Source organism: Hevea brasiliensis, chromosome 4 (genome assembly GCF_030052815.1).
Source record: "Hevea brasiliensis isolate MT/VB/25A 57/8 chromosome 4, ASM3005281v1, whole genome shotgun sequence".
NCBI classification, from domain to species: domain Eukaryota; kingdom Viridiplantae; phylum Streptophyta; class Magnoliopsida; order Malpighiales; family Euphorbiaceae; genus Hevea; species Hevea brasiliensis.
Genome location: NC_079496.1, coordinates 110091169 through 110114925, shown reverse-complemented (window position 1 = coordinate 110114925; position 23757 = coordinate 110091169). Strand labels below are relative to the sequence as shown.

The 23757-nt window shown below is 37.1% G+C and overlaps 1 protein-coding gene across 2 annotated transcripts; it reads right to left on the bottom strand.

Moving 5' to 3' along the window:
• Positions 1–2282: 2282 nt before the first annotated feature.
• On the bottom strand, positions 2283–10600 carry LOC110652737 (uncharacterized). 2 transcript variants are annotated; one of them, XM_058145885.1, is made up of 10 exons: positions 10302–10597; positions 8603–8659; positions 8426–8493; positions 6532–6742; positions 6356–6456; positions 3642–3717; positions 3467–3526; positions 3347–3397; positions 3141–3219; positions 2283–2630 (listed from the first exon to the last, which is right to left on the bottom strand). In XM_058145885.1, the coding sequence occupies exons 1-10, from the start codon at positions 10380–10382 to the stop codon at positions 2533–2535; spliced, it is 882 nt and encodes a 293-aa protein (XP_058001868.1). In that variant the 5' UTR covers positions 10383–10597; the 3' UTR covers positions 2283–2532. The 2 variants fall into 2 exon arrangements, with proteins under 2 accessions (XP_058001868.1, XP_058001869.1); XM_058145886.1 differs by lacking the exon at positions 2283–2630 and having other exon boundaries at positions 3167–3269; positions 10302–10600.
• Between the last annotated feature and the right edge of the window lie 13157 nt (positions 10601–23757).

Genomic DNA, 23757 nt, shown 5'->3' with positions numbered 1-23757 from the left:
TGGGGTAATTTTTATAACTCTACTTGAATTTTATCTTATAATTTATTTTTTTTTTTTTTTTTTTTTTTTTTTTTTTTTTTTTTTTTTTTTTTTTTATTTCTTTAATCTATAATAGTAGGTTTATAAATTAAATTTTTTTTTAAAATTATAATATGACATTTATAAATACAGTTTCAGCACTTTCTAATAAAGAATAAATCCTCTTCATTTTTAAGAAGGAAATCATTATAATTGTATTCGCATTTTTGTGATAAGTTTAAATGATAATTGACAATATTTTTTTTAATATGAGAGAGAATAAAATAAAAATTTAATTTATTTTTTAAAAATCTAAAAATTATTGTAGTAGATTAGAGGAATTTTTGTGAAATAAAATTAAAATTTATAGACATTTAAGTAATAAATTAAAGTAAAAGAATGAAAATGAAATATAAAGCAAAGTTAAGAGATGGGTTATAAAAATTATCCGTGGGTGGTTCATTATTTAATTAAATTTCTTTTAAGAACAGTAATTAAGCTTCATAAAGAAGGGAAAGTTAAAGTTGAAAGTAGAATGAATCATGATCTTTAACAGAATATAACCTATTATTTACTCTTGTTGATCTTTATGTTTACAACTGTATCTATCACAAATCCAAAGCTAAGTGAAGCAGCATCATTAATTTAATTAATAAAAATGAGATTTTTTTTGTAGGAAAAGAATTTTTATTTTTATTTATTATAATTAATTTAATTTATTAAAAATAAAAAAAAATTAAATATATCAAGTTAATGTAAGAATATATTACTAAAATTGCTCAAAAAGAAAATTTAATTTTAATGTACATAAATTATTTTGAGAATGCTTTACTTTAAATATTAAATAAAAATGCAAATAATTTAAATTTATACTATAAGTTTTTTTAAAAGTAAATTAATATTAAAACTATTATACATATTAAATAATTATTAATCAACATTCATTACCATTAATATATATATTTTTTACAACGGATACATACATGACTACGATAATACACATTTCTTAATAAAATTATTATAATTTTATTAAAATATATTAAATTATATATCATATATATATACACTCTCTACAAGCAATGAAAACTTTTGATTGGGTGATCTATCATGTCTAAAAATAGGACAACTCCATAGTTCAGCCTACATAAATCAAGAAAGGAGGAAGATAAAAAGGCAATATCATAAGTCATCCTTGTAGATCAAAACACAAAATATTGTTATGTGGTTTGGTATGCATGTGGATATGAAAAGAAAAGTTTGTGTGTGTGTGTGTGTTCCAAATCTCAAGTTTACTTGCTTTTCATTTCATAGACATGTGAGAAATGACCCCATTCCACATGTAAATTCCACCATCCTAGTCAGATCCCACCAATCCCATCATAATCTTTTCATAAATTATTATTTGAAATTGGAAAAAGAATGATAATGGTCAATTATGTGTACACCTCATGTTCCATGTTAGTGTAGTGTAGTATAAATTACGTGTACATATGATAATGGATAATTTGATATAATAGCACAATAAAATATAAATATTATTTATTGAAAATAAGTATCTCTATTTAAATTTTTAATTTCACTCTGATTGAACTTTCTTTAATATAAAAATCTATTATAATTACATTATTTATCCAAATAAAAGCATATTTAATATCTATATAAAGAGTTTAAGTCTCTATAATCAAATACGCTATTATTTTTAATCAATTATTCTCAATCTCAATTTTAATTACTAAATTAAGTATTAGAGGGATTGCTCAAAGCAATTTACTCCGTGTTTTTTTTCTTATCTTATCGTTACAAACCCAAAAAAAAAATTCAAAAACAGCATCAAAAATCCTTTGCATGCAATGAGAGTATTTTACATATTGAATACCTTAGCAAAAGCAAGCAAATAAGCAATGATTGTGGATACCAAATGAATGATGATGTAACTCGCACAAAAGATGTGCTAGTCAAGAAAGTAATTAACCATCATTAATGGGGTGACCACCTGATTAAAGAAAAGAAAGCCCACAGAGGGAATCGAATAATCTTATCTACTGTCCTAGCAATAGCATCATGCTTACTTGTGCAAGTGCTGTATTTTAAAAGCCATTAAAAGTAGAAACACTAGAAGAGCAAAGGCTGCTGTCGTAAGATTTACCATGTGTTGATCACTGGAGCCCATGCTGTAATCAAATTAAAGAGTTTTGGTTTAGAGATTTTGAATACTGAAATTATAAATTCGAATTTCAATCATGTTGAAGAACTTCATATGCATATACAGACAAACATAAAACTTTTTATTGCATTTAAGATGCTCTGTTGTGTAGAGGAAAAAAAATAAGAAAGAACTCCATTAGACACTCCATGAGCTACAGTTCACATTCTCAGCACAACCTAGCAAGCATAATTTACATTATACAAATCCATGCAGTTAATAAAAATACAAATTCTCAAGGGTATGGAAAACTTGCATTGCATTGCATGTGCAAAAAAAGAAAAAAAAAAAAAAAAGGCACGCATCTACTCTCAGATGGTGGTATGTGGGCCCTGTTGTCCATGTTCTTCCATTTTCTTTCTCATCTTGTATTGCAAAGTTGCAGGAGCACAGTCCAGTGCAGTTTCCCCTAAAAAAGAGGAAGATCATCAAAATTAGAACCGAGAAAAATAAATAAATAAAAAGAGTAGCATTATCATTTGCTAAAACTTTAACTTCCACCTTACTCAGAAAAATAAAATGCAATTTGACCCTTTTTCTGGCAAAGGGAAAATGATAAAGAGAGGGAAAAAAAAAAAAAAAAGGAAAGGTGACGGGTTGGGTGGAGGGGGGTGTTGGGGGGTGGGGTTTGGGGCATAAAAAAATACGTTGTCCAACCCTCCAGTAATGGTGCAAAACTAAAAAGACTTTCAGTCCCCACAAAAGACAACTTGGTAGGATTTTCTAGAGACCCTAGCTGTATTTGGCTATTTTTATTTCCCAGCTATGTTGAGCAAATCATGAATGTATTCAAAGTATTTTAACAAAAGTTCTTATACCAATAACTAGCATACCATTATGGATTCCTTCCACTAATCAAACAATTCAATAAAATAGGACACTACAGCTAGACATTACAACTGGACATATGATTGATTACCTTGTGCATTCTTGTATTCCAGGCTTGCTCCAGATTCCATGAGTGTAAAAGCTATATCAGTTTGGTTAAAGAGTGCCGCCTACACCCAGTTAAGCTCTCTAATTAGTAACATAAGTTTTCTAAAAGGATCTGCACCAATATACAAGTACATTCATTTACGAGTGTGTGCAGACACAGTAGAGAGAGAGAGAGAGAGAGAGCCTTGCCAAATGTAGTACAGACAGGCCTTGCTTGTCGCGATAATTTGCATCCACACCCTGCCCATATGACATTGTTTAGTGCCATTTCTAAAATCAATCTTGCAACAAAGATGGTATATAGTATACCTCACTGAGTATCTTCTTGACTGCAGCAGTATCACCATTCTTTATGGCTTCCCTCAAACCCTAAGCACAACACGAGTAATGCAATAACACAACATCAATAACTAATCAACAAGAAGTTAAACGCTAGTGCAAAATTAGAACCCCTATCATTAATACTATCTTAAATGGATTATACCTCCCCATTTACTTCATAATCCATCTGAGGTTTATCAATACCACCATTTGTTATTTGACCATAACTGAAAACAGAACTGCAAATTTTGCAATAGTTAATAAACATTCAAGAAAGTTGACTTTAAGATGACACAACTGCAAATCAACCTTGCAAGTCAGCAACTTACAAAATTAAAAAAAAAAAAAAAAATGATACAACATATACAATTTCAGAAGATCAAAATGTCTTAATAACAAATGACATAACGCACCCTACACAAATGGAAGAAGAATGTAGAGAAAAAAAAAAAGAATAAATTATGATAAGATGAAACCCTCTGCATTGGAAAGATATGAAAAATGAATCAAGCCATGCATAAACAATTCAAAGCACAATTCAGTAAAACTCACTTGTGGGTTTTAATCTCTAATGAACAAATCCAAACCTCAGCTCAAAATTAATTTTGTTGACAAGATGAATATGAACAAAGCCTAAAACACATGATTCTAACATGCAATATACCATTCAGGAATTGAGTGCCTTCAAGGTAGGGGAAAAAACAGCATGAGACTGAGATTTACTCTCATTTGGTAAGTTTAGTCATAGGGCTAAGCAAAATTTAGTTATAGCCAAGAAACTGAAATGAATTGTTTTAGTTCGGTTTTTTGTTTCAAATGGTTTGGTTTGGTTATCATTTTTCAGAAACTTCGGTTTTCAGTTCGGTTCAATTATTTCAGCCAAAAACTAAAATAACGAAACTGGATGAATTTTTTTTTTTGGGGGCTGACTTAAGGGGGCTGTGTTTTGGTCTGCCGTCTGCATAACCTGGGCCTGGCTTCATTTATCCAACCTAGCCACCCTACAAAAAATTGATAGCCCAGCTTCATTACAAACAATTTAGCGTTTGTTCTGCCATTCTGACTCCTCTTTTATCTGCCATCTGCCATTCTCACTTATTCTCAATCCTCATTTCTCAACTGGTTCAGAGTCTGCTTTTCTTCTCAACTTCTCATTTCTCAAATCCTCTTCTAGTTTCTCTCAGTCGTAAACCACACAAATCCTTAAGCCTTTTGCCGTTGCCACCACAAATCCTCTTGGTGCTCGCCCTCTGCATACTTCCAGCATTTGTGAGTGCCAATCACACCGCCACAAACCCATTTGAGGAGGAGGGTCATGTGTTCTGTGACCAGGAGTGGATCCACATTATGTTGAGTGGGCTCAATTTTTTTTTAGAAAAAAATTCCATATATACATTATATTAAATTACCCATATAACTACATTAAAATAATTTTTTACCCCATTAAAACTTTTAAAATAGTATTTTATTTAATAAATTTAAGTTTATTGTTTTGACAATTATTGTATCTATTGTACAATAATTAGCATTTAGATTAATAATTATTGTATTTATTGTTTTCACAATTAAAAATCTAGCATATCCATTAATTTATTTGCTTGTGAAATTGGCATTAATATTACCTATTGCATTTGCAAGTGTTGAAAAGGTATTTTCTACATGAAATTATGAAGCCTCGATTGCGGAATTGAATGGGAGATTGTAGAATGATTTTTTAATTGCATATATTAAAATATATTTTTGATAGCATTGATAAATGAGGCAATCAAGTAATGCATTCAGAAAATTAAAATTCTTTAAGGAAAATTATAAATTTAAGATTATTGCGAGAATTTATTATTTTATAAAATCATTTTCTTTTTTACTCAATTATTGTTACATATTGAAAATTTACATGCATTATTATATTTTTTTTCTTTCAATAAATAGTTTATGATTGTATACAATATTTACCTTTTTCCCTAAATTGAGCAAAATAAAATTTTTTGACATCACTAACTCAATTTTCTAGCTCTTTCCCTGCCTGTGACACTTCCCATGCTGGTTTTGAGACCCCTAAAACCACCTTAATCGCTAGTATTTGTGCATGTATTTGTAGTGGAGTGCACGTATTTGCCAGGTGTCTCCTTCTCTCTTTCCTTTTTCATGGATTTGCACATGTACATCTCCACATCTGCAAATTCATTGTTAGATCTGCTAACATGTCTTTATTTATACAATGAACTTGAAGTGAAATTTCAACTCCTATGTTCCTTTGCTATAATTGATGATATTAGTGAATGTCTGAGGTATTGTTAGTAAATGTTTGGTTTTCATGTGCCTCTATAAATTAAATCATGATTTGTTGATTCTTGGATTATCGTGGCTGGTACTTGTTAAAAAATTTCAGATTTTTTTTTTCATTTACTTGTACAAATTTCTGCCTCGTTAATTACTTAATTATAGGCTCTTGCTTAATTTATACTGCATATTTTTAATTTCTACTGTGTTTGATAGACTGCTTAAGAAGAATATAGACATTAGAAAGGCCCAATAAAACAGGCCCAAACCCAAACCGACAAACCGAACCCAAAAATTTTGGTTTGGTTTCTCAATTTAATGAATTTGGTTTTCTGGTTAGTTTGGTTGGGTTTGGAACTAAACCAATTGAATACTCAGCTCTTCATGTGAACTTCAGGTATCAATCACAGCACATGCTATTACTTATGGGTAAAAAGGGCAGGGTCTCATACCATAAGCCATGTGGATGCAGCAATAATCTCAATATTTAAGCCACATAGTCAAACATGACACAATACACAGAGAAATTACAAGAGACTCTGTTTTGTATTTGTCATAGTATGGAAAAAAGAGCTTAAGCATCTAGTGAGAACATACCTAGGTTTGTTGTTTGAAGTGGAACCTCTGTTCTTAGGAATGGCATCTGTCTTCTTTGGTTTTGGATTTGACTGAGAAGCACTGGTAGAAGGGGTTTTCATCTGATAAACAACAAATTTAACATGTTATGATCAAGAAAAGCAAACATACGTCTAAAACTATTGGAGGAGTCATACCTGCAGGGCAGGTGCATCCATGGTTGGAGCCGGAGTTTCACATATGCATAAAGGCATCCCACACTTGCACTCTATAACACCAGTAGCAGAATTATGCTGGGTAGCTGTTTCTGTGTTTGAATCTGTTTCTGAACCAATGTCTAATCTAGAAACTTTATCTGCTACAGAATTCACTCCATCTGAGGAAGCCTGTTGATTGACATTTCCTGAGCTGCAAAACAAAATGCAAGAGAATCACGTACTCTGCAAAATGAAAAAAGTATCATACAGGTGAGAAAGGAAGACAAGACAGGTCCTGTCAACAATACAAATCTACCACAAGCCAATAAATTTCCTCACAGTTAACAACAAAAGAAGAACTGCACAATATGTTTTTAAATGCATCCACTACATCATGCCAAATATACTTTTGCCTTTTGGTCTTCAGGAAAGAACTTCTTAGATAAATGTGCTTCAAAATTAGTGTAGTACATAATTAAGATCCAATAGGAATCAATAGAGAGAAAACAAGAGATCAGTGAATCTTGCCTTAAGAGATAATAATTTGCCCATAAAATATAGATCTTTTTAGCCCAGTATATGAACATTGAATTTTCACTCTCAGCAATGATTTTCTTCTGCATTTTCTGTTACTTGACATAAGACAGTAATCTCAACTTAAATAACAAATTGCCTTCTCTCTAGATGATACCCAAAAAATTTAAAACCTGCCATGGTGTTTGCCAAAACAACAAACTTCAATGTATCAATAATATACACCAGAAGCAAATCAGATAACCCACTAAATTTGATTTAAAAAAACAATTGTAAGATTATCATGATAGCATGACTGGCAGTCTTAAACACTCCATGTCTCCTGCATGAACGTAGGCATTATACAAACCTGGATACACAAAAATTGCTTGATTTTTGTTCAAAGAAATTTCCAAAACTCATCCCTGAAGAAATAACTGCCTTCATTGCCCAGTGTATGCCAAATCCAAAAACTCTCCCTTAATCTTTTTGTTCAATATCCTTCCTTTTAGCGTACCCTATGTTCTACGTGCCTTCCTATTAGAGCCCTGATTCTTACTCCATACATCATCCCCTACCTTTTGCAATCAAGGGATATGCCATTTGAAACTAAAATCCATTGGCCTCATAAAGCTCCAGCAAAAGCCAATTAGTATCCAGATTATTGAAACTTAAAATAGCTTTGTTATCAATTCCACATTAAACAAGGAAATGAATTCCAAAAATTGAACCTCATCAGTTCAAACTTCAAAGCTTTCCCCAACATTTGGTATAAAAAAAATTGACAGAGATAGAACCTTGAATAGTATCTCATATACCACATTCACATAAGAAGGGGATATGTTTAAAATTAAAATTCTTAAAAAAAACTTTAAGCTTCCCATACTGCATCACTCTGTTTCTTAACACTTTACCAGTTCAGTCCCAATCTGTTATACATTGGAAACTAAAACTTTAGGTTCAGACAAAGGTCACTTAATCAAAAAATTTAAAGCCATCTGCACGACTAATCCACTTCACAACCCACTTAATTATTTTTGTCATTGCTTCCATTTACCAAATTAACACAACCCCCCCCCAAACCACCACCCCCCCAACCCAAACACACACACACACACACAGACACACACAAAAAATGGTGCTCCTAATGGGTAATCTAGGGAAGCCACTTCCACTTGACCAGTAAAAGAAGAAACATAGAAAAATTAGAGTATAAGCATTATAACACTCAATTAGAAAAATGATACAATAACATGTCTCAAGCTGGCACATACTGCAAATAAGTTTCCCATCCCAATGTGAACAATATGATATTACAACTGAATTTTAAAAGAGCAAAGAACAACACTTGCATCAAATTTCAAAGAAGTACCCAACTCACCGAGTAGAATCATTAAAACAATCAGCACAAACTCTAACACTTGAGTGGATTCCAAATTGAGGCAGAGCCTGAGTTACCACATAAAAAATAATGCAGGCAATTGATTAATTCAAGTTCATTTCATCAAATAATAATAATATCATTGATGAAAGAAGAGAGAACACAGAAAGGCCATACCATTTGATTTGACGAGTGTTCATGACATAGTGTCCTTCCACAGCGACGGCAATGATGCTACAAAATGAGAAATGACAGAAACTAAGCTAAAGGGCTTATTTGGTTCAAATGAATTCCACAAAATTTGGTGAAATTCAATTTAATTCCATATATTATGTGTTTGGTTTGCAAAAGTGTACAAAAAAATTTCATGAATTAAATTCCGTGGAATTGGTTATAACTAAAACCAATTCTCATCAAATTTTGAAATGAATTCCATAAACTTAAGACAACAAAATTTTTTGGAGTAAAATGCCAGCCCATGTTGATATAAACCTGCCTAACTCCACCTCAAAAACTAGCTCACAAGGGGAAAGTTTGCAAACCCATTTATGTAACACCCAAGACCTCCCTGCAGAACCGATGTGGGACGCATCATTCCCGACCCCTTTAAACTGAACGTTCTCGTGAAGCAATCGGGATCGTGACTCGTTCACCCCAACCTCCCCTTGTGTGTTACATAAATGGGTTTGCAAACCTCCCATTATGATCTAGCTTTTGAGGTGGAGTTATGCAGATTCATGTCATTTGGTATCAGAGCCTCACTCTGTATGGGTCGGTGGGCTATGTACAAAGGTTCCCTAACATTCTTCGTTCTTCGGGAGAGGTCGGAATGAACAAGCAATGACCCCGGTTGCTTCACGAGGACGTTTAGTCTAAAGGGGTTGGGAATGCTCTGCATAACCGATGTGGGATGCATCATTCCCGACCCTTTTAGATTGAACGTCCTCCTGAAGCAACCAGGGTAATAACTCGATCACCCCGACCTCTCCCGCAGAAAGTAAGAAGAAAGTAAGTGAAGCTTTGTACATGGCCCACCGACCCATCCAGAGTGAAGCTCTAATACCAAATGATATGAACCTGCCTAACTACACCTCAAAAGCTAGCTCACAAGGGGAGGTTTACAAACCCATTTACGTAACACCTAAGACCTCCCTGCAGAACCGATGTGGGAAGCATCACATGTATTCTTCACAAACACACCTCCCCTCTCTCCCTCTCTCTCTCTCTCTTCTACCTTGCTCTATCATTATGCACTTAGATGATGACACTATTTATGTTGTTAAATAAACCTCCCATATATATAATTAATTGATTTATATGTTCATTAATTGTTATAAATTTGTTAGATACTAGTTTTTTTTTATTAAGGAATAAATTAATTTTTTTTATTTTATTATTGAGGGTACTTTAGGAAGTGAGTATAAATGAATTTCAATTATAAAATTATGCCAAACATGAAACATACTGCATCTTAAAATGTGCCATACTAAAAATAGAATTCATTCTAGCTAGAATTTATTTTTCAAATGAATCCTAGCTAGAATGAATTCTAAGTTTGCAATTGATTTGAACCAAACACAGTAAATGAAACAGCTGGTAGCAGCAACATCTAGAACTCATCAAACATAGCTATTTCAGCTCAATCTTTTGATTGCCTGAGAAATAAATAAAAAGTTAACCTTAATGAATCAAAACCCAAATCCAAATCGAACAGTTCAAATCAATCCACGATAACGTAATTGGATGACATAAAACAAAAATAGACCTCGTGAACTGATAAATCAATCTAACAATTTATATCTTTTCTTCTCATAAATTTATATTGAACATAAAAATCGGATTGTTGAATTACGTAAAAAAAGAAAGATGGAATTACCCTTCGTCGGAAAGTACTGAAGCTGCATTTGCAGACGTCACACCGATCTGCTTCCTGGAAATGAGGCGGCTCCAATGCCATTTCTGGTCTCCGATCTTTCCCCTCGGCCGCCGATTTTCGGTATTCTCAGCTCTGAGCAAGCAGGGAGTGGATTTTCCCTTTTTTCCTTCACAGCTTAAAAAAGGGGAAGAAAGTTGATTTTTAAGTGGACGGCTTTCTGTCCTTCCAATTGAAAGCTTGAACTTTCAACGATGATGCAAAGTACCCCCCACTGTACAGTTTCAAAGACTCTGCCCATCGCAACCTTCAACGGAAGCGACACCGTTTAATAATTGTGGGAATTAACAGTTGCTTTGCCCAAATATAGGGTCGCGGGTTAATTTAATTTATGGCCCCTCCATTTAGTTAATTATGTCAGTATCCTTTTTCTAACTTTAATTTATAAAAAAAATTTAAATTTTAATTTGAATATTGTTAATTAATTTGAGTATAATTAAAATTTCTATAACATGTTATTATAGATTTTAAACTTTAAATTTTAAATTAAGTATCACTAAAATCTTAAATTTTAATTTAAGTATCCTGAAATATTTCTAAGTTAATTTATAGTTAAGTTTTATTCATCCCCTCTCGTTATGAATAGGATAGCCGTTGTTCAATTTTGTAATCAGTTTAAAATTTAAAATCTTTATTTATTTTTAATTTATTTAAAATAAAATCATACTTTAAAAATATTCAATATTTTTATAATATTTTTGCTTAATTAATTATTTAATTTATCATATAAAAGTATTATTTTTACATATATTTTTTAATTTGATTTTATGTTAATATCTAAAAGATTTATGCCTAATTTATCTTAATTTATTTGATTTTATTTTAATGTAAGAAAAAAATTAATAATATAGAATTATTCTACTTTATTTTGAAAATATTTAAACACTAATTAAGTATGAATGATTTTTTTAAAAAAGATCGATACAACTCAACTCAACTCAACTAAGTTTTTATCCCAAAAATTTGGAGTCGGCTATATTGATTTATTTTCTCCACTCTAAATGATTTTGGATTAAATCCTCATAAATTTGTAATGTTTCTAGGTCATGTTATACTACTCTTCTCCAAGTTAATTTAGGTCTATCGCTTTTTTTCTTTCTATCCTCTAACCTAATGTGCTCTACTTGTCTAACTGGAGTCTCTGTATGTTTACGCTTCACATGACCAAACCATCTCAATCTCCCTTCTCTCAACTTATCTTCAATTGGCACCACTTCTACCTTTTCTCTAATACTCTCATTACGGACTTTATCTAGTCTGGTATGGCCACTCATCCACCTTAGCATTCTCATCTCTATAACTCTTATCTTAAACGCATACGACTCCTTCAGTGCTCAACACTCATTACCATATAACATAGTCGGTCGTATGGCTGTATAATAAAATTTTCCTTTCAACTTATTAGAAATCTTGCGATCACATAAAACTCTCATGGCACGTATCCACTTCAACCATCCGACTTTAATCCTATGACTAACATCCTCCTCACATCCCCTATCTTCTTGAATGATTGAGCCGAGATATTTAAAGTGATTACTTTGGGACAGTACCACTCCATCCAAACTAACTATTTCCCTATCACCAGTTTGCCCTTCATTGAACTTGCAATGCATGTATTCTGTCTTCGTTTTACTTAACTCAAAGCCCTTTGACTATAGAGTACTTCTCCAAAACTCTAGCTTTCTATTGACTCCTTCTCGCGTCTTATCTATCATCCGCAAACATCATGCACCAAGGAATACTCTCTTGTATATGTTTCGTCAATTCATGTAAAACTAATGTAAAAAGGTAAGGGCTTATAGCTAATCCTTGGTGTAATCTAATTGAGATCGAAAAATCTCTTATGTCTCCTTCCACTATGCGTACAATAGTAGTTAGTCCTTTATATATATCTTTCAACACTTGTATGTACCTAATAGATACCCTCTTTTGTTCTAATACACTCCATAAGACATCTCTTGGAACACTATCATAAGCCTAATACACTCCATAAGACATCTCTTGGAACACTATCATAAGCCTTCTCCAAATCAATAAAAATTATGTGTAGATCTTTCTTCACATATCTATATTTCTCCATCAAGCTTCTAATGAAAAAGATCGCTTCCATAGTTGAATGACCGGCATGAAGCAAAATTGATTGAGAGAGATAGAAGTATCATGACATAGTCGATGCTCTATAACTCTCTCCCACAACTTCATAGTATGGCTTATGAGTTTAATTCTCCTATAGTTCTAGCAACTCTGTATGTCTCTCTTATTTTTAAAAATAGGTACTAAAATACTCCTCCTCCATTCATCATATATTTTCTTTGAGTTTATAATCTTATTAAATAATTTAGTTAACCATGCCACTTTCATATCTCCCAAACACTTCCACACTTCAATTGGTATTCCATCGGGTACACAGGCTTTACTCACTTTCATACTCTTAAATGCTTCTTTTACTTCTAAAGATCTAATCATTCTAGTATAATTCACATTCTTTTCTATTGTTCTATAGTCTATATTCACGCTATTACCACTTTGACTATTATTAAAGAGATCATTAAAATAATTTCTCCATCTTTTTTTAATGTCCTCATCTTTCACTAACGCTTTTCCTTCTTTATCCTTAATGCACCTAACTTTATTGAGATCTTGACATTTCTTTTCTCTCCTCCTTGCTAATCTATAAATATTTTTCTCCCCTTCTTTAGTTTCAAGTTTCTTATATAACTTTTTAAAGGCCTGTGCTCTTGCTTGACTAACTACCTTTTTTGCCTCTTTCTTTGCTATCTTGTACTGTTCATATGCTTCATTATTATCACATTTAGGTAATTTCTTATACCATTCCCTTTTTCTCTTCACTGCCTTTTGTACTTCCTCATTCTACTGCCATCTCTCTTTTGAGGGTCGTCCATGTCCTTTAGACTCTCCAAGTACTTTTCTAGCTACTTCTCTAATCTTTGATGCCATCTGTATCCACATATCATTGGCCTCCATATCCAGTTTCCATGCTTCGGACTCGAGAAGCTCATTTTTGAACTTCACTTGCTTTACTCCTTTGAACTCCCACCACTTTGTTTGAGCTACACTATTTCTTCTGACCTTACTTGAATTATTCTTAAACTTGACATCCAAGACCACTAACCGATGTTGACTTGTTAAAGCCTCTCCTAGAATGACCTTGCAATCCTTGCATAGAGCTCTATTTGTCTTCCTAGTTAAGAGAAAGTCAATTTGGTTTCTACGTTGCCCACTTTTAAAAGTCACTAAATGCGACTCTCTTTTTATAAAGTAGGTATTTGCTAGTATTAGGTCGTATGCCATAACAAAATCCAGAATGCTTTCTCCCTCCTCATTTCGACCGCCAAAACCAAAACCTCCATGAACATTCTCATAACCTAGCCTATCACTTTCTACATGTCCATTCAAATCTCCACCAATGAAAACATTCTCTCGGTATGCTTTGCATTAAATCATCCATATCTTCCCAAAACCTTTGTTTACTCTCACTATCTAGTCCTATTTGTGGGGCATAAGGACTAACTACATTTATTGTTTTTTCTTCTAGTACTAACTTTACTAGTATAATTCTATCTCCTACTCTTTTCACAGCTATTACAATGTCTTTCACTATCCTGTCTATGATTATGCCCACTCCGTTCTTATTTTTCTCCTTTCTGGTAAACCACAGTTTGTACTCTGAATTACCCACTTTCTTGCTTTTTTCTCCTACTCATTTAGTCTCCTGATTGCAAGTAATATTCACCCTTCTCCTTTTCAAGGTATCCACAAGCTCTATTAATTTTCCTGTAAGTAATTCAACATTCCAAGTACCAACCCTGATCCTCCTTCTATCTTGTTCCTTCCTAATTGGTCTCTTTCTGTGATATTTTCTATTATTTTTTATGTTTATCTTGTGTTATGTTCCACTATCTGTTCTACTATCTATCATATGGACTAACTTCTTTACCCACACCCGTCCATGATGTGGGAACCCTTGCTCGCTTAACACCACACCCGGGCACTAGAATGGTGCGTCACTTTCGGTGAACGCCCTACACCCTTGCATATTTCTCACTACACCCGGGCTCTGATGTAGCTCGTCATAAGTAGAGGACGCCCCAACGTTTATATCATTTGAATCCATATCCTAAGGTGTGACGAAATTTTTACGCTAGTTGTTACCTACCGCAACCCTCCTCCTTTATTCGTGCTTGGGACCGACTAAGCGCAAACTACTTAGGCGAAGTTTTTTTAAATAGGTTGATATTGTATATAATTTTTGTCTTTATTTCTTAAATTAGCAAAATAATATATTCCATCTTAATTATTATTTAGTACATTTTTTATTAAAATTATTTATAAATTAAATTAAATTTTAAAGATTTTTGTGAGATAAATTAAAATTGAGAGATATGTATTTTATATTTAAAAAAAAATTAAACAATAAACTTAAAGCTATTATTTAAAAAAAAGTAAATATCTTATTTAAAAGATATTAAAATATAGTTTATATTAAATTTACATATTTTTAATTAAAATAATTAAATAATTTTTTAACATATTTTAAATAATACTTTTTCAAAATAATAAATATATATATTTTTGGTTTCTCTATCTTAAACTCAAACGAAACTATAAACTTACAGTTGCTTTAACTGATTGAGTCCCTAAACAACAAATCTCTAAAAAACAAATATTGGTCGTAGAAATGATATCACTATGCTACTATATAATTATGTAACTATTTCTTTTTAGCCATTCTTGTCTACCTCACTTTATGTAGACTAATACTTGGATAATAGATTTTTCATAAAAAAATTTGATGGTCTCATATTAAACATATAGATCCCTAACAACCCCCAACCCCAACACCTTCCCCCCCCCCCCCCCCCCACCCCCAAATAAAAGGTCATTGATGTTGAATGAAGTTACACAGCCCTATAAAGCAAATGGCATTGAGCCCAAAACAAGTACAATTCAAGACAAAACCACCTGAGACAAAAAAAAAAAAAAAAACAAGGTCTTAATCTAACAACCATATCCAATCCTAGAGTAAACCTAGCCAACCCGTACACAAATAGCCCACGCCTAGCCCTTGCAAATTGAGGAGACATCCTTCAGTTTTGTCGTAGCCGCTACAGTAACAAAACCACCGACATCTCTAGAACCTCTTGGCAAAATTCAGCTTGTCGAAGCACTAGAGGATCCAGTAAGGCCAAATGCCGAAAGAAAGAATCCTCAATAGAAGCCTCACCCAAAAGGCAACAAAAAGGTTAAACATTAAAACCCTTAACAAATGCAACATAAGAATCTCAAGCGAATAACACAACAGAAACAACAATTTGACATAACAACCAATAAGGGGGGAGGTGGTAGTCCTTTTCGACATTCTATTTGTGCCTTCTGGATGGCCATTTGATTTATTGACTCAAACCTTATGAGGCCCCACCTTCTAGTATTGTATCCGCTCGCCATTGTCACGACCCAACCTATGGGCCGGACCGGCACTAGGACCTGGGCCAGCTTAAAGCCCCCGAGGCCCGTAGTAAGCCTAACTGTTCATTAACCCAACTCTAAGGCCCATTGGGCCCAAATTCAAGAAAACAAACGGACAGAGTCCGGCCATAAAATGGACTTTCCAACGGGGAGTTTTCGACTCACCCGACCTGTAAACACAATAAACAATCCATTGGGGAGCTCAGCTCACCCTCCACATACTCATCAACATAATAATAAATGGGAGCTCAGCTCCCTCATCCAATCCATCAAAACAGACTTAAAATATTAAGTTTACAGGTCCAACATGAATATAATATTACAGACCAAATTCAAATAATTACTGCTAACACATGCGGAAATTCTAGGAGTAACTAAAATTACACAAATATTAATAAACAACCTGCGAAGTAGAAAAGCAGGTTAACCCTGAACAAAATATCCTCCTGTAGCCTGAAAAAAATATTGAACAGGAGTGAGCGTTCGACTCAGAGAGTAAAATATCAATTTTAACCATAATCTCTATAACTATCTAGAACTAATGCACCCTGTAGAGTGAAATGCAACATCAACAACATTTTCACATCATAACATCAAAAAGGTAAATTGGAGCACTCACACACCCTGTAGTATCAATCATAACATATGGGAGCTGTTACCCTATCTGACTCTCTTAAATCCAACCTGGTGCCGGAATTACTCAAGCTCGGACTTCCACTTAATAACCAAATCGAGGGTCCCAGAATTACTCAAGCCGTGACTACCCCTCGAAGGATCGGGTCCCAATAATTACTCGGTAGGATCGCCTGGCCCTATCCATAGTCCACACCACATCACACGCACGCCAACGCACGCTGCTGCTCCAAATTACCACAACAACATTCATGGCACATTAATGATTATGAATGCAACATAATTCGTGCCTAGAGTTTAACTAAATAAATATATGCATATAAGTGATGCATGGGCATCTTGAACATATAATAATATCGAAATTACAATTAAAATTAATATTTTACTCACAAACTTGACGACAAATTATCGTGGGCTGGCGGAGGAAGAAGGCTGTCGGCTCACTGACAATCATATTACATTTATTTAATACAATCGACTCAATACAAACAAAGAAAAGACCAATTACGCCCTAAGTCGTGCGAAAATCCCAGAGTCTCCCTATACCTAGGACCTACCCAACCCGCAAAAGGGTTCAAAACACACTTCTATACTCACAATCCATATATCAACAGTTCAATCATATCACACAGCCCTCCCGGCCCATCAAATCGATCATCCATCACAATACGAAAAATTTTAATTTAGTCCTTATTATTGATCATTTTTGCAAAAACGCCCAAACAAGCTCTAAAAATTATAAAACTTTGCCCATGATCCTTAGCAATATTACTAAGCTATTGCAAAAAGAATCGTAATTATCTAACCTACCACGAAAATTATATGGATTGTTAATCCTATTAAAGCACTAGAAAATAACGAAAAAACAAGGTTCCGGTTTACCTTTGCCGATTCCGACTTCGGGAACGCACTCGAACGTCGACAATGGGGCTAGCCAAAACCTCGGTCCAATTCGGGGACTTTTCAGGTAACGGGTCTGTCTGGCCCGAAATTTGCAGACCCGGTCAACTGTCGAATTTTCGCGAATCGAGGATACCTACACGAAGCCCATAACACGGGGGTTAGTACATAAAATTTTCAGAATTATCTAAGCTCATTTAATGCTCGAAAATACACCGCGGTTCCGTGGGACCCACCAAAAGCGGTGTCGAAAAATTCAAAATTTATGTCGTTGCGAAGCTCTCGACGAATGGAGCGTCTGGTGGCCTCGGTTTTCTCGTGGGATTCACGGTTTTCGAGAAATCTAGCCCAAAAGTCGAAATGGGCTAAAATCTTCCCGAGCAAAAATCGGACAATCCGCTCGATGGATTTCGGCGTTCTTGGTGTCTATGGAAAGCTCTCGCCGAGTAGATGATTTTGGACACAAGACCCGGTCCAATTGGTGGCCGGACGGGCCTGGCCGAGGAAGTCGAGCGGCCACGCGGGAGATCGCGCGCGTTTCCGTGGTCAGGGCTGCAGTGGGGCAGTGGGGCGCGGCGAGGAGGACGCAGGGAGGCGGTGGCCAGGCGAGGAGGAGAGAGAAAAGAGAGAGAGAAGGGGAGAGGGGCGCGAGGGAAAGAAAAAGGAAGAAGGAAAAGTAGGCCCGATTCGACGGTCCGATCCGATCCGGCTCGATTCGCCGGTTTGATTCGAAATACAAAATTTTAAATTTTTACTCGCTCGGACCAAAACGAGGTCCAAAATTCGAAAAATTCGTAAAACTCAGAAAAATACGTAGACTCCAAATATATTTTTAGTTTTGCCACGTGGTCTTTAAATTAATTTTTAAAAATCATCAAAGTTTATATTTTCGGAAAATCGAACTCGATTTTTAAAATCCGAAAAATCTAAAAAAATTCCTAAAATTTAAATAAAATTAAAATACCAAAATGCTCATAAAAATTAAAATTTCGGGGTGTTACATTCTTCCCCCCTTACAGAAAATTCGTCCTCGAATTTTTACACAAGGCAGAATAAAGCACATGATTATACATTGAACAAATAAGGGTACTTGCTACGCATGTCCCGTTCTGACTCCCAGGTGCACTCTTCCACCGACTGACTCCTCCACAAAACCTTAACCATAGGGATCTGTTTGGATCTTAGCTGTCTTACTTGGTAGTCCACTATGGCTACAGGTTGCTCCTCAAATGTCAAGTTCTCTTTTATCTCTATCACATCCGGCTGCAGTACATGAGAAGGATCGGGAATGTATTTCCTGAGCATGGAGATGTGAAACACGGGATGAACGTGAGAAAGGTTGGGTGGTAGCTCCAACCGGTAGGCAACTGCTCCAACTCTATCCGTAACCTCAAAAGGTCCGATATACCGAGGTGCCAACTTGCCCTTCTTTCCGAATCTCATGACTCCCTTCATTGGAGATACCTTCAGGAATACATAGTCGCCCACTGCAAACTCCACATCCCTTCGTCTGGGGTCTGCATAACTCTTCTGCCTACTGAAAGCTGTTTTCAGTCGTTCCCTGATTAAGGGAACCATCTCTGAAGTGTACTGCACCAGGTCTACATCATGCACCCTTGCTTCCCCCATTTCTGTCCAACACAGAGGAGACCTACACTTTCTTCCATATAATGCCTCATAGGGTGCCATCCCTATGCTGGAGTGATAACTGTTGTTATAGGCAAACTCCACCAAAGCTAGCTGCTCATCCCATTGACCTCCAAAATCCAAGACACTCATGCGAAGCATGTCTTCCAGTGTTTGGATTGTCCTTTCGGACTGTCCGTCTGTCTGAGGGTGGAAAGCCGTACTGAAGTTCAACTGTGTGCCAAGTGCCTCCTGCAACTTTCTCCAAAATCGAGAAGTGAACTGGGGCCCTCTGTCAGATATTATGGAAGCCGGAACTCCATGCAATCTGACTATTTCTCGAATGTAGAGCCGGGCATACTGTGCCACAGAGTATGTAGTCTTTACAGACAAGAAATGAGCTGATTTGGTCAAGCGGTCTACAATTACCCATATGGAATCATATCCTCGCGTGGTACGAGGCAACCCAGTCACAAAATCCATAGTGATCATTTCCCACTTCCATTCTGGGATAGGGAGCTCTTGCAGCTTCCCTGACGGTCTCTGGTGTTCAAACTTCACCTTCTGACAAGTCAAGCACTTGGACACAAAGTCTGCGATGTCTCTCTTCATGCCATTCCACCAATAGCTATCTTTCACATCATGGTACATCTTGGTGGAACCTGGATGGACACTGTAAAGTGTGTAGTGTGCCTCTTGCATGATTTCATTTCTGAGATTGTCCACATCGGGCACACATATCCTAGAACCTTGCACTAGGGCGCCATCATTGGCAAATCCAAACTCACCACCTTCGCCTTGCTGTACTCTTTCTATGATCTTCATCAATTGTTGGTCTCTGTGCTGGGAAACTCTAACTCTGTCCCTCAAGTCTGGCCTCACTGAAAAGTGAGCCAACAATACCCCCTCATCTGACAGATCTAGGATTAAACCTTGATCCATCAACTCATGTACCTCCCGAATCAACGGTCTCTTCTCTACTGAAATGTGCGCCAAACTGCCAGAAGATTTTCTGCTCAGAGCATCTGCCACAACATTGGCCTTCCCAGGGTGGTACTGGATGGTGCAATCATAGTCTTTCAGAAGCTCCATCCATCTCCTCTGTCTTAAGTTTAAATCCCTCTGTTGGAAGATGTACTTCAAACTTTTGTGGTCGGTGTATATCTCGCACACTTCACCATACAGATAGTGTCTCCAGATTTTTAGTGCAAAGATTACAGCCGCCATTTCCAAATCATGGGTGGGGTAGTTCTGCTCATGCCTCTTCAGCTGCCTTGAAGCATAAGCCACTACCTTTCCACTCTGCATCAAAACACACCCTAGGCCAACTCTGGAGGCGTCACAATACACGGTGTATCCTTCACCACTCACAGGTAGTGTCAACACAGGGGCAGTGGTTAGACACTCCTTAAGCTTCTGGAAACTCACCTCACAGTCATCTGTCCAAATGAATGGAACATTCTTCCTGGTCAACTTAGTTAGGGGAGCCGCTATCCTGGAGAAATCTTGTACAAAACGCCTATAGTAGCCAGCTAAACCCAGAAAACTTCGCACCTCAGTGACTGTTGTAGGCCTAAGCCAATCAGTTACAGCTTCAATTTTCTTGGGATCCACTTGAATACCGTCACTTGAAACCACGTGTCCCAAGAATGAGATGCTTTCTAGCCAAAATTCACATTTTGAAAATTTGGCATATAGCTGGTGCTCCCTCAACGTCTGCAACACCATCCTCAAGTGCCACACGTGTTCTTCCTCGGTCCGAGAGTATACCAAAATGTCATCTATGAATACGATGACAAAACGGTCCAAAAATGGCTTGAACACCTGCTCATCGTGTCCATGAAGGTCTTTGGTGCATTAGTGAGTCCAAAAGACATCACCAAGAACTCATAATGACCATATCTTGTCCTCGAAAGCCGTTTTGGACACGTCCTCATTCCCGATTCTCAATCGATGGTAGCTCGACGCAGTCTATCTTGAAAAGAATCTAGCCCCTTGAGCCGATCAAACAAATCATCGATCCGAGGAAGTGGATACTTGTTCTTCACGTCACTTTGTTCAGGTATGCGTAGTCGATACACAACCTCAATGACCCATCCTTCTTTCTCACAAATAGAACAGTAGCACCCCATGGTGAAGTGATCGGACGTATGAAACACTTGTCCAAAAGCTACTGTAGTTGCTCCTTCAGCTCTTACAATTCTGCTGGTGCCATCCTGTAAGGTGGCATGGATATGGGGTTTGTACCTGGAAGAACATCAATGCGTAACTCTATTCCCTTCTCGTGGCAACCCCGAAGCTCTTCAGTGGAAGACATCCATGAATTCTCGACAACAGAACATTTTCCATGCCGACACCTTCTACGGATGTATCTCTCACCAATGCCAAATACCCTTGGCATCCACGCCTCAACATTTTTCTCGCACTAATTGTCGACACCAAATTATATGGAGCCACGCTCTGTCACCATCAAAGCTAAACTCTTCCACACCGGTATGTGGAAGTATACCTTTGTTCTGCAGTCTAAGGTGGCATAATGAGTTGCCAACCAGTCCATCCCCAGGATTACATCGAAATCCATTACTGGTAGAGGAACCAAGTCTGTTGGGAGGATCTTTCCATCCACTACCACTGGGCTACCCGGAAATACCATGTCTACATCTATGTTGTCACTAAGTGGGGTAGCTACTGACAAAGGGCACTCTAAAGTTGTAGGGTTTCTACCCAACCTCATGGCAAACACAGGGGAGACAAATGAGTGCGTAGCACCCGGATCTATCAAAACACGAGCCTCATAAGAACAGACCAGAAGAATACCTGCCACAACTGCATTTGAAGCTTGAGCATCCTGGTGGGTCAGGGTGAAAACCCGAGCTTGACCCCTACCCTGAGTGGCGTAACCACGATCGACTTCTACCTCCGACCGCCTCCAAATCCACGTCCCCCTTGTCCTCGGCCATGTTGGCCACTGAACTGACTGCCTGCCATGTTGGAAGCGCCCGTATACAACTGTCGAGGAACATTCGCAATAGAACCTTGTGACCCCATCCGTGGCTCACGAACATGGGGCATTCTCTAGCAAAGTGACCGGTTGGCCACACCTGAAGCATACTCCTGATCCCATCAAACAAGGTCCGAATGTCCTCTTCCACACTGTGCACAAGGTGCCAAGGAGGATCTGAACTGCACCCATAATCGCTGTCTCGAATCGTGACCACCGCTGGATCCGTACCACAGTCCGAATCCTCGTGGTCGGTGTCCAAAACCACTTCTCTTGCTCCTACCCTTTCCTCTGTAATTACCACGCCACCACCATCCCGGAGTACCCATGGAAGGGACACACGAGGAACCCTCGCTCTGTTTTCTTTGCTCTTCCATTGTCATCTACAAGATAATCGATCTCAATCTGTCTAGCTCGATCAACCACCACATCAAAAGATCGACGACATCATGGCGTGTTTGCATATCTCTGTCAAGCCCCTTTAGGAACCTCTTCACCTTCATAGTTTCAGTAGCTACTGTAGGGGCATATCTGCTCAATTCGAGAAATTGCAGAGCATATTCATCTACTGCACTGCCATTCTGTCTTAAGGCCTCAAAGGCCCACTGCTTCTGATCTCTGAAACTTTCTGGCACAAACCGGTTGATAAAAAGTTCCACAAACTGAGCCCATGTCAAACCCTCCATCCGGGGTAACACGTAGTCATTCATCCATTGCCTAGGCATGGGCCCCATGACGTGCTGCATACACTCTATCAATCTTCTATCACCAATCAGACTCGCTCTCACTGCCTCGCAGAATCCAAAACCGATATGCATCGTCTGACACATCATAGGTACCAGGCACCAACTTCTTAAAATTTATGATCTGTTTGTAAGGTTCCCCTCTTGGTGCGGTGGACTGCTGCTGCTGTGGAGGGTGGACCATATACTGCGCCATCATGTCGATGGTTCTCTGCAGACCAGCTAGAGTAGCTGCCATGGGGTCCATGGGACCCTGTGCCATAAAGGACTGTTCCTGTACTGGGGTTGGCTGCTCCTCTACTTGAGCAGCTCTAGGCCTCCTACCCCGCCTCCTCGGGGCAGGCGCCTCATCCTGTGCTGACACCTCGTCAGGCACATCTGGCTCTGGTGCAGTGGCAGCTCTCCTGCTTCTACGCATTTTCCTGAAATTCAGCAGCATTAGCCCACAAAATTCAAAACTGCACATTACACAGCTCTATAGACTCATATTTATACATAACATATGGAGCAGAAACTAGAAGCAAAGATGACAATGCAAGACGAATATGGACCCTATTTTTCCGCATGTGACTCCTATTAGACTTTTCCCAACACTTTAGACAACATTCCCTAAGAATCTGGAGCCTAAGCTCTGATACCACATTTGTCACGACCCAACCTATGGGCCGGACCGGCACTAGGACCTGGGCCAGCTTAAAGCCCCCGAGGCCCGTAGTAAGCCTAACTGTTCATTAACCCAACTCTAAGGCCCATTGGGCCCAAATTCAAGAAAACAAACGGACAGAGTCCGGCCATAAAATGGACTTTCCAACGGGGAGTTTTCGACTCACCCGACCTGTAAACACAATAAACAATCCATTGGGGAGCTCAGCTCACCCTCCACATACTCATCAACATAATAATAAATGGGAGCTCAGCTCCCTCATCCAATCCATCAAAACAGACTTAAAATATTAAGTTTACAGGTCCAACATGAATATAATATTACAGACCAAATTCAAATAATTAC

Excerpts from the sequence above, each read along its gene's own strand:
- LOC110652737 (XM_058145885.1), bottom strand. The coding sequence starts at position 10,382 with ATGGCATTGGAGCCGCCTCATTTCCAGGAAGCAGATCGGTGTGACGTC. Across the intron at positions 6,743-8,425 it reads TGTTTTAATGATTCTACTCG|CTCAGGAAATGTCAATCAAC; the intron begins GTGAGTTGGGTA and ends TTTGTTTTGCAG. Across the intron at positions 3,527-3,641 it reads ATTATGAAGTAAATGGGGAG|GGTTTGAGGGAAGCCATAAA; the intron begins GTATAATCCATT and ends TGTTGTGCTTAG.